The 14,193-nt window shown below is 33.0% G+C and overlaps 1 protein-coding gene across 1 annotated transcript; it reads left to right on the top strand.

Moving 5' to 3' along the window:
• The first annotated feature begins 3,351 nt into the window (after positions 1-3,351).
• On the top strand, positions 3,352-6,091 carry LOC122197106 (CMP-sialic acid transporter 2). Its single transcript, XM_052769696.1, is given in 10 exon segments — positions 3,352-3,492; positions 4,377-4,427; positions 4,627-4,726; positions 4,795-4,853; positions 4,948-5,070; positions 5,149-5,193; positions 5,195-5,225; positions 5,302-5,373; positions 5,471-5,578; positions 5,661-6,091. Coding segments are annotated over 10 exon segments (936 nt in total). The 3' UTR covers positions 5,867-6,091.
• Positions 6,092-14,193: the final 8,102 nt, after the last annotated feature.

Here is a 14,193-nt window from a genome sequence, read left to right as displayed (position 1 = left end):
GTTCTAAAATTGTTTAGACACACATGTGAGTTATCTAAGGCGATTTCTAGAAGTCCAACTGATTTCTGGGTACATGTCAAAGCTAGTGGGAGCATAAAGTGTTATGCTAGTTAAATTATCATGTTAGTGGGAGCATGATTATTATGTTATGTCTTGCAAGTTAGCAATGTTAATTATAGAAAACAAAAGTTTCAATTCGTTTTGAAAAGTTGTTTTGTTATAATTAAAGGAGAGGATTTTATACTTCATTCCAATTCTACAAGCTTAGATTGAGATTTTAATCAACTTTAGTCAAAGATATATATATGAATGTTATGTTGGAATGGTTCAACATAAGGAAATTCTATATATGTTGCGTTCTCAAAATTCGATTATGATTACGGCAACCCTCTTCATAGTTCGAATTGTGAGAACATGGCAAATAAAATTTTTATAGCATGAATCGTGTCCCATATGCTTCAGGTATAGGATCGATTACATCCATTATAAATTTTCCAAATTCTTAGGGCATTAAGAGGGAAAAAGAAATAGAACCGGATATGACTAAAATGATTAAGCAATTGTCGAGGACAATCTGAGGTTTACCAAAGATTGGTTGCTCGTGTACAATTGGATGTACAATGTAAACTTTGGAAAGGACCATATTGACATATTCTGAAAAAGAGGCAACTCTTGTTCAAAAGTGATAGTCAAAATGTTAATATGGAATTGTTTCCATAGGCGGAAGTTATTCTTTGAATGTGTGTAATATTAGAAAGCTTAATGCAAGAAGGGTGTTCAAAGGAATGAACTTTGAATTTGAGACTTCGGTTCCATAGAATTGCTCTCTATTGGAATTCTTTGTAATGTATGTTGCCAAGTCTTTGTGACTTTTGTGCATAGTCATTACAAGTGAATCATTGGATATACGTTTAGAAGCTAACTGATTACACTAAATGGCAAGAGTTTGGTATTCTTACATTTACAAAAGGGATTTGGGTTGTTAAATGAGCATCATTGGAGTCGTGTTCAATTAATCTATTTCACAAGAGAAAGGACCATAGGTAAATATAGTGTGCATGCTTGGTGCATGGCATGGCTATTTTTTTTATTCAAGTATTAAGTTGATAAAATCGAAACATTGAATAATGAGTAATCAATATGGTGCTTAGATAAAAGGTGTTTTTATTTACTCTCAAAGTGTTGGGGCCATATAGGATTAGTATTATTCTTATGTTTCACTTTGCATGTTTTGACTTCTAGAATAATTATTTTATTCAAACTTTCCACAGTCGGTCATACGTTGGAAGTAGGTATTGAATAAAGACTATCATGAATCTGGCTTGTAAGATTTGTCTAAGGTGCATTAGACATATCAATGGTTGCTACAACATTCATGAGTGCTCATAAGTTCTGAGTATTGGATTAAACCCATGCTCATTTGAATCACTTCATGGATTTTATCACGAGTGAATCGTGAGATGATAATATCTTATATTCTTCATTGATTGTACGAAAACGCATCAATAACTTGATGTTATAAAACGTGTCTTTGTGTATGATTCAACAAATAGTTGGTTATACATTGATTGTACGAAAACGCATCAGTAACTTGATGTTATAAAATGTGTCTTTGTATATGATTCAACAAATAGTTGGTACAAGCATTTGATTCAAAGTTTATCCATTCCTTTTACCACATAAGGATAAAAGCGATATTTGTGCGCCCCTCGATGATTTAGTGATGACACCCCTAAGTGCTTGGCCAAGCCTAGACTGATTTGATTTGTTCAATTAGTCAGTTATCATAAATTGAAAATCAGGAAACAACAAATGGAATGAGAGAATGATTATAATCCATGTCTCAGTCCATATGATATCTCGAATGGAGTTATATATGATCACTTATCTAATGGACGCGTCATTTGATTTGTTCAGAGTTCGACAATGGCTTTAAGAGCTACGATTGCTAGTCGAGTTATGAAGTCGTACATGCAATAATAGTTTTAGACTTATCCAAGTGGGAGACTTTTGGATTAGATGTCTAAGCCTATAACTATTATTGTATATACTTGACCCGAGAGTAGCAAGGTCCATTTGGGTTGCATATTATCAGGACAATTTGTTAGGATGGACTTTTGAGAGAAGATGTTATATATGATTTGTTAATATATTATAAGTTATAATATATTAATATGAAATCATACGAGTTAATTAGTATTGATCAAGAATTAATTTGGAGATTAGTTTGGTGATGATAAGATACTAATTAAATCTATGGGGACTAATTATGTTAATTAGTTATATTTATATGTGTTGGGCTTATGATCCATGTTGGACTAAGTTTATGTCTGGATACATAAAGAGTTGGGCTACATGAATCATGGATCATAAGACCCATGGGTATGGATTTGGGTTCTATCCATGACCCTAGAAATCCCACATATAAATACATCCATTCATAGCCAAAATCGCCGCTTGTGAAAGACTTGTAAGATACATGTGTATTCATGGAGTTCATGGTGATTTTGGGTGCATGGGGATTCTCTCTCAAGTTCATCCTTTGTTCATGATGTGTCGTGATTCCACTTGAGGCTTCCACACTATTGGGGCTAAGCTCTTAAGGCTAGATACATCAAGACTTCAAGCTCTAAGATAAGGTATGTTATCCTAACTAGATTCTTGTGTAGTGTATGACAATTGTATGCTAGTTATAGGTTTAATACCTTGGAGCCACCTATCGCCACGGTATGGCCCTCCAACAACTGTCAATCACAATATTCCTTATCGCCACACCGTGGCAACCTGGTGCCACACCGTGGGCACCGAGTCTTGAGCAGCTTAATAGATTAAGCGGCCTCCCTTGTTCCTATGGGCTCGAAAGTTCAGATCTGGCCCATACTATTGTGTAAATGGATAAATTTTCCAACTTTATCCATTAATACACCTAAAGATATCAAGATCCCAAACCTTAGGTCTAGATAAAGCCAAGATCCATGATGTTTTAATCATTAAGCCCTAAATCCAAAAAAGTCCTTAACCCAACTACTCCAGAAGGGTTTCTAATATTAGATATATCATAAAGGTGGAAACTTTATAGACATGCTTGTCTAATACATATCTAAGATCCATTTTAGTTCAAAATATGAACCCTGAAGGCCAAAACTTAGGTAAATGATAAGATCTTCCATCAAAGACTAGATCCATAACATATAATACTCTTGGGACTCAGGAGAGTCATAAAGTTGCCAACTTTATGATTTCCTCCCCTCCAAACTTGCTCAAACATGAGGAACATAGGAAAATATCTTAGATATAACCACTTCAAGGCATAAATTTTGAGCCTTTGATACTTACGAAGGTCCAGAAACAATGAAAGATGTTGATGGTGTTGCTTCCTTGAAAGATCCAACAATAGAGCACCTTATTCTCCTTGATCTGTTCTTCTCCAAGCTAAGAAAGCTCCAAAAAGCTCAAGAATCAAACAAGGGATGGAGGATAGGGTTTTCTGAGGTGAAAGAGAGCTTAGAGGCTAATAATGAACCCTAAAATGGGTTTACAGGGGTTTAAATATGACGGGAACACTAAAAGAATGATGAGCTTAGGCCAAAACTGTTGGATTAGTGTCTAAGTCCATAACTATTTTGGTACGTACTTGACCCGATGGTGCATGGTCCTTTTGGGTTGCCTTCACCAAAGCAACTTGATAGGATGAAGTATGGAGAGAAAGGATTAATTATGATTTATTAATATATTATGAGAATCTTAAATATTACTAAAAGAGAACCTTAAATTCTAATCTTAAGAAATCAGAACCCTTCGTTACATTTCAATCCTTAGTTTCTAACCCTTAGATTATTTGCTGACGTCTTCTTGTTACTCATAAACCTTTACACGCTTATCTCTTCTTTCCTTCATCATCTACCCTCTTTCTCTCTCTTTCAATTGTAACCTAATAATTGAAACGTAATTTTACTTCAATCATGCAACAATCGCCATGATCTTCTTACTTTTCTCCCTCCCTTTTTCTCTAAACCTAATCGCTTCCTTCAATCGACCCCATCAATTTCATACATCAAATCGATCCTAGATAAGTCTTCTTCCCCACTACTATGTGTTCTTCCTCGGACGATAGAATCTTGCCTGTAAGTCCTGTAATTATGATCGTTGACGATTTTGATTCTATAACCGAATGGGTTTTTCATCTTTCATGTTTTCATTCAGAAATTGGAGTTTAATTGTAGAATTGTTATGGCAACGATAATAGGGTTCTTCGGTTCTGCTGCTGCTCTACGTTTTTACTTTCTCTTTTCCGATTTCTTATCTAAGTAATGAATATTCAAATCTACAATATTTCTTGAGTTTTGTAAGTGTACGTTTTCACTTTTCAAAAATAGGTTCAGACTACGTTTTCACTTTTGTCTGCTTTAAACCTACGTGACATTGAGGTAAAGTTATTAAAGGGCTCATCTGTGTACCAAGCAAAGTTCCATCTGGTGTTCCTAGAAGGCTCTGTATCCAACTCTTATGGGATTCTGAATCTTTATACCATTGGACTGTAATCAAGGTATATTTTTGCAAATTTTTGTTTACTTTGGAGAAAAATTCTTGCATCCTAACCTTTAATTTCTTATAATTGACTTGTAGGACATGGGAAAGGTTCCTCCGGTTTATATCTTGGCTGCCTTCATCCCAGCTGTTATGATAGCTGGGATCTATTTCTTTGACCTTGGCGTTGCTTCAACCTGTGATGATTATAATCTTATCAAACTTACTAATGGAATTACTCTTCATTAAAAGTGTAACACTATTCAGGTTTGTTAATTGCAATTTTATTAAAGATAATAATGAAGCGCCAATTTTCCATTATTCAGGTTTGTTAAAAGATTTAAACTGTAAATATTTCTTTACATATATCATAAAAGGATCATAAAACATATGATACAAATGTTACAAATGTTTTTTTAGTGGGAGGCTCTTGCTCTGTTGCTTATTGGAATTAGCATAAATCAAATGCAAGCTTTACCTGAGGGAAGTAGTAGAATGGGTGTGCCACTTGAAATGGGTGCATATATCTACATATTCATTTTTGTAAGTTGTATTTTTTACCATTATTTATCTTAATTTTATATATCTACAAAAACATTAATCAATTTAACTTCTGTAAAGGTAACTGTTCCATCTTTGGCTTCTGTCTTCAATGAATATGCACTGAAAAAGTCAATATGACACAAGCATATACCTTCAGGTGATCTCAATATTATATTAGTTAAAGTTTCTTTATATTTTGTGTTGTAATTTTATATCCTGTTGTTCAATTAAAAAATTTGTTTTTGTATGGATATGTTGCTATATTCAGTTTTCTAGGGATACTTGGAACAGTTGTTATCAAAGGTAATTACAAAAAAATTGTAAAGAGTAATTTGGTCTTTGAACAACAAAATAATGGAAGTGAAAGATTATGCAAAACAATTATATTATTATTTTTTAGGCCCTGAAAGCTTTGATATTTTGCATGGACGTTCAAAAGCTACTATGCTTTTGATTATAAACAATGCAGGGCAAGTAATTTTATCCTCATTTTTCTTCAAATATGCAGGTAAAGTAAAATAAATAAATTATATTTCTTTCACAAAAACCCAAAATATAATTTATTTATATGTTTTGTTTGTGTCATGCAAATACAATTTTTAAAAAGTATTCGGCAACTGTTGCAACAATTTTCACAGGCTTTGCATCTGCTACTTTGTTTGGTCATACTTTGACTATAAATTTCTTGCTAGGAATTTCTACTGTTTTCATTTCAATGCACCAGGTATGTGATTCCGATGGAATTGGAATTCAAGATGCAGGTGTGAATATGTTTGTTTTTTTCATTTTTCTTTAATAAATATTTTGAGTACTTATATATAAAATCTATAACACTTGCTTTTTTTTTTCAGGCTATTCATCGTTTAGATTCTGATGCAACACAACCACTTCTTCCTACTTAAGTCAACAGTTGACTTTTGAAATGAAAGAAGATAATTAAAAATATGAGTTACTTGTCACGTATACGGTTTATGAGGTTTAATGTATTTTGGTTAGTAGATTATTGTTGATATAACTTATAAGTTGTGTTTTTGAAGGTGAAAAAGAGATGTTTTTAGTTTTTACATATGTTATACTATGCTCTATTGCTCTAACTTTGTCATTTTATAAATTTGTCTTATTTTAGTCATTTGCACCTTCTGTGGGTGAACTTCAACACCCAAACTCGTGGCTCTGGCTGCTGGTTTCCATTAGCTCTAACACAAGGTTTGGGTGTTGCATTTACCTTGAGGCGTTTTATTATTTTCCATTCAAACTACATAGTTTTCAAGATTTTGTTTCGAAATAAGAAGGTTGGAATGACAAACCCAAAAAATGAAGGTCGACTTTGTTCTAGATTCGTGTTGTAATAATGGATGCCAGGTTTTATCTATGAAGCTTTCATAACTAAAGTATCTTTTTTATAGGTTAATAAGGATCTTCAGTTGGCTAAACCTTAGACTCAAGGAAAGGGAAGGTTCTTATCATATAGGGCAAAACTTCATGTGGTTTTATGTTGATTATTTTCGCCTTACAACATTTGCTCCATTGGACTGAATTTTTCCTCAGATAGATATGTTACTGGATGTTAGCTATTTTTCCTCAATAGGAAATGTAAAATCAGAGGTATAGTGTGTTGATCTTTATGATCATATCCCGGTTGCATATTGAAATTATGGTTATTCTTTTTTGTGTCTTTTCTTTAATAATCCTCAAATGGAACTCACTAACTTTAATGAAAATAAGAATGGAATTGAATTGAGTTCCTTTTGTCAATCACAGTGAATGGTACAATCCATCAAATATGGAATTTAATGGAATCTGATGGAATTGAATTTTTTCCATCGGATCAGAATCAAAAACTAACACGCCTCATTATTTCCTTGGCTTTGTTGCATGTCTGTTTTATCTATCTTCCCTTCAATGACATTAAAAAAAACGCTTCATTTTTGCACCTGAAATTGAAGAGCTACTGTTGAACCTGTGAGCATCTTCTCTTCATTTTTTTTTGCTTTTGTTTGCTATCAATTTTGATTTTCTGGTTTAACAGGTTTGAGCTTTTATATTTCAATTTCCCATCTACAAACACTTTTTGGTTACCCATCATCAAAGATAAATCATGTATAAGCCTTTTTTCATCACATGAGTTCCTTTACCTAATTTTAAATAGTAAACTTTTAAGTATTTCGGTATTTGTACAAATGTTGTTTATGCAACGACTTTTATTGTTGATGAAGCAAACATACACGCATAAAAGCTCTTAATGTCAAAACATGTATGAACTCTTGATCCCCCAAGCCCTTACTTTTTATTTAAAATGTCAATTTGGTTTCTTTTCAATGGATTATAAACATCGCCAACCAGAGCCCCACCTATGAAATAACTATTAGTGTTAAATCTTTGCAACATTTACTTTCAAAAGCTATAATTTTGACAATTTTAATCTTTATTGAACTGTATAATTGTCTGTTTTCATGTGGTGCAACTTATTACTCAATGATTCAACTCAGCACACCTTTATTTTAAGTTTGTGGCCTACAAAATATGATTTTTTTTATTGTGATTGATTTCAGATCGAGAGATTTGACAATCCATTTTATGTGGGTTAATTTCGGTTACATTGTAAAAATATTTACCGATTGTTTTCTTTAGTCTAGATTTTTTGAGCAAACTGCATTAGATGTTAGATTGAAAGGACATATTTGTAATGAAAATGAAAGTTGGATGCTATAATTCAGCAACACTTAAAATTTTGTTGCTAATCATTAGTCATTTAGTGCTTTTTCAAGATAAATTCAAGAAATGGCAATATACTATTATTGATCTGTTCAATATAACATGCTACTTTCAAGTTTATTCGCTAGGATCTAAATAAATAATCTACATAAAGTACAAGTCCTTCATCTCCTGCACATTTTGTAAGTCCCTTTTTCTTGGTCTGTAACATTTTTTGTTGTTTTTCATTTGGTATTAGTAGATGACAAGTCATTTTCTATGCATAACAGTGATCATATAAAGAAAAATAACATGCTATTGCTGAATTATTCTTGTGGTGTCTTACAATTAACATCATGTTTATTTGGTCGGTGTGATCTGATTATTTTTTTCGCCTTCCCAAAACATTGCTTACATTTAGTATTTCTCTTTATGTTAATAATCTTTATTGCATCATAAAAGCAACTACGAATCTTTTTACTGTTGGTGTTTGTTGAACAAATATTGAAGAGGCTAAAGTTGAATCAGATTAAAGCTCATTAAAGGAAATCCTGATTTAAACTCCTATCAATTTATGTTGGGTTTTGCTTGTGAATCAACAATTGCTTCCAGTTTTGCAAAATAGTTTTAGAGAACCACACTATACATACATGAAGACATGCCCATTTTTGGTTATTACACTTTTGCAAAGATTATAAAATAAACTCCTATTGCAGTTTTCTAGCGGAAGTTGTAAATTGTTGGCAATAATTTTGTTATTCCATCTTCTCCCTCAAAAAGGCAAACTTTTATTTGCATAATCTAATAGAAATGTTTATTTTTCTCTTAAATACCAAAAATCTTTTAAATCTTGATTAAATAATTATTTAATCGATCAGTGCAACATAGTAAAATAGATTTAAAAATAAGTTTGTAAAAACTCTTTTTAATTTTGATGGAAACATGAAGAAATTGTAATAACAATTGAGGTAAGGTTAAATAGCTATTTTGTATAATAACATTACTTTAATTTATAAGTATGGATTTTAGTTATCTTTTTTTTTTCCAAATTTTTATTTTAGTTTAGATTATAATAAAATTAATCACTTTGAACAAATATTTTCATGCTTAACTTGTCGTATGATTCTTTTCTTTAATTATAGTACATGAATAAATATTAATACATATAATTCCTTACAATAAATAAAAGATATAGCGTTAGCTTTGCAATCGAAAGTTTTCTCGTGACTAAATACATAATCGACTTAACATCAAATTAAATATTTGTTTATGAGAAAAATATTTATTTAGTATTTAAATAGCTATATTATTTTGAAACATTAATACTTGGATTTTCTCATTCCGCAACCAAATGTTTTAATCAGTTGTTAGATAAAAGATAGCAACATTTCAAAATAGAATCTATGTTTTTTTTTATAAGAAATGACATTACATCATCATGTCACAAAAAAGAGCTCTCAGATGAGATAGCATTGAAGTTTCCTAACATTTAACCCCGAAGAATCGATGTGAATTAAGAATTAAAAATTAAAAAAAAAAAAAAAAAAAAAAAAAAAAAAAACTAAGATCCATTCCGCGGAGATGACGTCATTCCGTCCGTGGAGGGTCCTCCGCGAAATGTATGTCTATAGTTGGAAAAATCAAATTTTATGACTAAATTTTGAAATTCACCCCCTTTTTTTTGTCTATTTGTGGTATTTTCCTTTGATATATACTATTGTTCCACACCATGTCCGATATCACGAATCTAATTTTGTATACTACATTTATTCCTTCCATAATCGTATTGAGAATTTGATATATACTATTTTTCTCGCATGGTCAGTTATATGTAACTGTTTCTCGCGTAACAAGTAAAAAAAGACTTGAAGGAACTCATATATAACGAGGAATGTCGTCTAACCAATAAAACAAAAAATGTTATCTACAACGAGGTCCTTCACAATTTTAAATAATCAAACATTTTGTTTTATTTTTTTTACACATTATAATAATCCATAACACGTAGTCTCTTTATGTAACTTTATCTTATTTTTTTTATGCGTTCCACCGCGTTTAACGTGGGTTATAATCTAGTAATATATTAAAGGAGAAATCATATTGTTTAATTAATATTAGTCAAGAATTAATAAGAATTAAGTTTGTGGCTAAAAGACATTAATTAAACTTAAGGGACTAGAACTGTCAATTGTGTGATAGTTGAATATTGAGCTAATAGTCTCCATATTAAAGGGGTGGACGAATTCTATGGGGAAACCCATTAGAAATCGTCCAAAGGCCTTTAAGAAAGGAGTTCATGGGTTGCTTAGGGCTTAAGCATCCAAATTAGGGTTTCCTTGTTAGATAACCCTAATAGTCTCACTATTTAAAGAACCCTTAAGCCCCAAAAACGAAAAAGAACTTGTTCTCTAAGGTTTTCACACGTTTTGGGCAGCCTTGTGACATCCCCAATTTTCACGGCCAGAAAAGACCGATTTTGTTTATACTTTATAAAAATCAGAGTACTTCATTTCATAAAAAGGTTGCGGAATTTGTTCCCAGAAAAACATGGTAAATACGTTATTAAAACATTTTCGAATGAACGTATTTATTTCATTTTAAAACGTTTGGGATGTCATCGTTAATACAGAAACATAAGCATAAACAGAACTTACAATTATTTACACTAGTGATCTACATCTCTTTAAATCTCTCAGTGTAATGTCACTTCGTATCGTCACCTGTGATATAAATAAACTGAGTGGGTCAGGTTGGGAAACCTGGTGAGTACATAGGGTTTTCAACCCACAATAATATAATTATTATGTTCAATCATCAAACAATTAACCCAATTACCCATCCCCATTATCTTTTTTACTCTTAAAGATTTAACCAAAGAGTCATCTATCCTGCATTCGTTTATTCCGAAGTCCCTTACTTCCAGGGTTATAGGACTGGCACTAAATCCATAGTTGTCGATGTTCGTTCGTAAAGCACTAAGTCCATAGCTGCTATATCCTACTCATCGGGTACTAAATCCATAGCTACCAGTGTTCATCTAATAGGTACTAAGTCCATAGCTACCAATTCCTAACAGGTACTAAATCCATAGCTACCAGCGTCTAACAGGTACTAAGTCCATAGCTACTGGTGTTTGTCCAATAGGCACTAAGTCTATAGCTGCCAACGTATACTCTCATCATCTTATATCTCTCATCGCTCATCTACCCATGTCGTTCCCAACATATTCGTATAAAATACGTATATAGTTTAAATTATTTAAAACATGTATAAAACGTTCATCCAACATAGACAGCAAGTATTCAGATAATATGTACACATAGCACGTAGTTTATAAAATACTTCATATCTATGTGTAAGATGAAAGGGACTATGCACTCACTTGAAAGGTGGTGACTCAGCACTCGGACAGTGCTTCGATACTCTCAAAACGATTTTCCTTCGATAAAACCTAGTACCAATACCACTAGGGTTTAGTCTAACGATAATCGCGGCAAATTAATATTCTAGCTATTATTATTATTATATAAGCGTTAAATAACACTCAATATAACTCATAATAATAGCCCAAATACTCATTATAAGTTCCTAATAACGTTACTATATTAAAACATAAGCTATACTAAAGATAGGGTAGGTACAGCTCACTTACAGCGGGTTTTTTGCAAAACCAGGCTTCGCTGGAGCAGCGTTCCAGAGCCGAAAGGCTCTTTTCTCGAGGCTCCGGGAGCCTCGGGGCTTCCTTCGGATGCTAGGGGGTTTACCCTAGGCTTTAGGGGGTTAGGGAGGCTTAGAGAGAGAGTTTAGAGAGAGAAAGAAGAGGGTTGAGGGGTGAGGAAGTTGGAATGCCCGACACCTCTATTTATAGGGGTGCTGACTGACCTACTCGCCGAGTAGGAGGACCTACTCGCCGATTTGGTACATGTGGTGGCCTTCTGGTGGTGCCACGTGTCCAATTCTGGTGGTGCCACGTCACCCCCTATCGCGTATCAGACTTCAAACTTAGAAAAATCATAACTCTCGCATACGAGCTTTGTTTCCGACGTTCTTTATATCCACGCGTAGGTAAAATCAATATCTACAACTTTCGTTTAGACTCCGTCAGCTAATTCTCGACCGATCTCAAATGTAACAGTAGGAGGCGTTTAGACTGTTAAATGACCGCGAAGAATTCGTAACTCCTTCATACGAACTCCGTTTTCGTCCATATTTTTACCGTTGATTTCCTATTAATTAGATCTTAAACTTTCATTTAGGTCGCGTAAGCCAAAAACCGCTCGAACTAAAATTTGAGTTTTGGGATGTACACTTCTAAGCCGAATCTTAGAAAAATCATAACTTCTTCATACGAAGTCAGATTTGGGCGTTCTTTTTATGGATTTTCTCGGTTTAACATATTCTATGACTTTAGTTTAGATAACTAAGGCTAAAAAGTCCTCCATCGTAAATTCACTATTTACGTCTCCCGGTGCCGTGTCGGTTCCGACGCGAAACTTCGACGGGTCATAACTTTCTTCGTTATAACTCGGATTTTGGCGTTCTTTATATGCACGGAAACGTTGTGACATATTCTACAACTTGGTTAAGATTATTTATTCTAAATAATCTTTTGTCGAAAAGTCATTTTCGACTCCTATTGCCTCTAATTGACTAGCCCGGATCTACGGGCGTTACAAGCCTCCTTGATGCGGGCCCTAGTGTGGAGGATCGGGCCCTTGCGTTCCTAGAGGCCCACGATCGTGTGACTAAAGGGGCTTCACGAAAATGGCCATAACTTTGGCTACGAATCTCCGTTTTGGGCCTACGACCAGTCAAATCGAAGCTTGGAGCAAGGAGCACGTCTAGATGGAGTTATGAGCAATTTTTGTTATTTTTCCTTAATTTTTGGGTTTTGTTTTTGGGTTTGTATTTGGCCCATGGACTTTTAGGGTTTTATTTTAATTTCTGCTTCTTATTTAACTATTTTTGATGTAATTTGGATGGTCAATCATCAATTTTATGAACTTTCGATTTTCTCCCAAATTATGTGTGTTAACCCAGATTTTGAAGCCAATCCCACGGTATTCGTAGAATCAACGTGGTTTTGAAGAGATTGTCCTGGCTATTCTTTTAGAATCAACAGGTTCATTCTTGGTTATCTTTGTGTTGTTTTTTTTGTGCTGCATCACTCCTTCTCTTCTCCTCTTCATCCTCTTGCTCTTGGTGTTTGTGAACCATTAGAGGAGTGACATTTGTGACTCTAAGCTTTCTTAAGTCATTACAAGGAGGATTTGAGATTGTTATTACTACATAACAATCAAGGTATGATCTAAACCCTAATTCATATGTTATATTGATTATCATATACTAGATCTAGGGTTTATAGTCTTGGATGAATTGCATGTACAATAGAGAAACCTAGATCCAAGCATTAGGGTTTGTATGAGCACATAGGATATTCTTATCGCTAAAACCCATCAGTGGTATCAGAGCCTTGATTGGTTTCTATTGTATTGATGCCTTGTATGTTTGTTCAAGTTGCAAAAATGTTTTTTTGAGCTCCCTGCCTGATGAACTCGGCGAGTACCACAGTGTACTCGGCGAGTAGGCCTCAACTCGGCGAGTCCAGTGTGGTACTCGGCGATGTCGAGTGTCAGATGGAGTTATTTTCGAGATTTCTTGATGTTTTACTCATGGATACTTGCCTTATCTGTTTTAGATCATTAAAATCCGATTTTATACATATTTATGAGTCTATCCTTGATCAAACAAAAGATAATTACCAATTGATTGGATAATAACATCCTTATATGATAAAGTTTGATTATTTGTATTAATTGGGTAACTTACTTTGCAAAAATTGAAATTAGGTCAAATATAGATAATGATAAAATAAATTGTTTAATTTATATTATTTGTTATTTGATCCTTGTGTTATGAAAAGTTTCAATTTTTCCCCTTTAGGTTTTATAGTTTAAATTTGAACTCAAAAGTTTTGTTTTGAAATTTAAATAGTTGAAACCCTAATGTTTTGAAAAGGTTTCAAAACTTGCCCTCAAGTTTTGGAATTTAAATTTTGATTGAAAAGTTTGATTTTGAAATATTTAAATTCTAAACCCTAATGTTTTGAAATGTTTCAAAACTTGCCCTCAAGTTTTGTAATTTAAAAGTTGATTAAAAGTTTAATTTAGGAATGTTAAATTCTAAGACCCTAGTATTGTTATGAAAAGTTCAAATCACACCCTTATGGTTTTATTAATTAATTAAAGTGTATAATTAAAGAGATTTAGTAAATCCATAAAGTTTTGGTGTACAATTTAATTAAATTAAAAGTATAATTATTAAATTAGACCACCTAGTATTTTAAAAGTGTAAAATACACCCTATACTATAACATTAAAAGTCTAACATTATATATATGTATAAGTAAAAGTCAGTCTTACCGTTAGT

The sequence above is a fragment of the Lactuca sativa genome, chromosome 3, assembly GCF_002870075.4.
Source record: "Lactuca sativa cultivar Salinas chromosome 3, Lsat_Salinas_v11, whole genome shotgun sequence".
NCBI lineage: Eukaryota > Viridiplantae > Streptophyta > Magnoliopsida > Asterales > Asteraceae > Lactuca > Lactuca sativa.
Note: the sequence above shows the minus strand (reverse complement) of the source record. Positions and strands in the feature narration are given on the sequence as shown.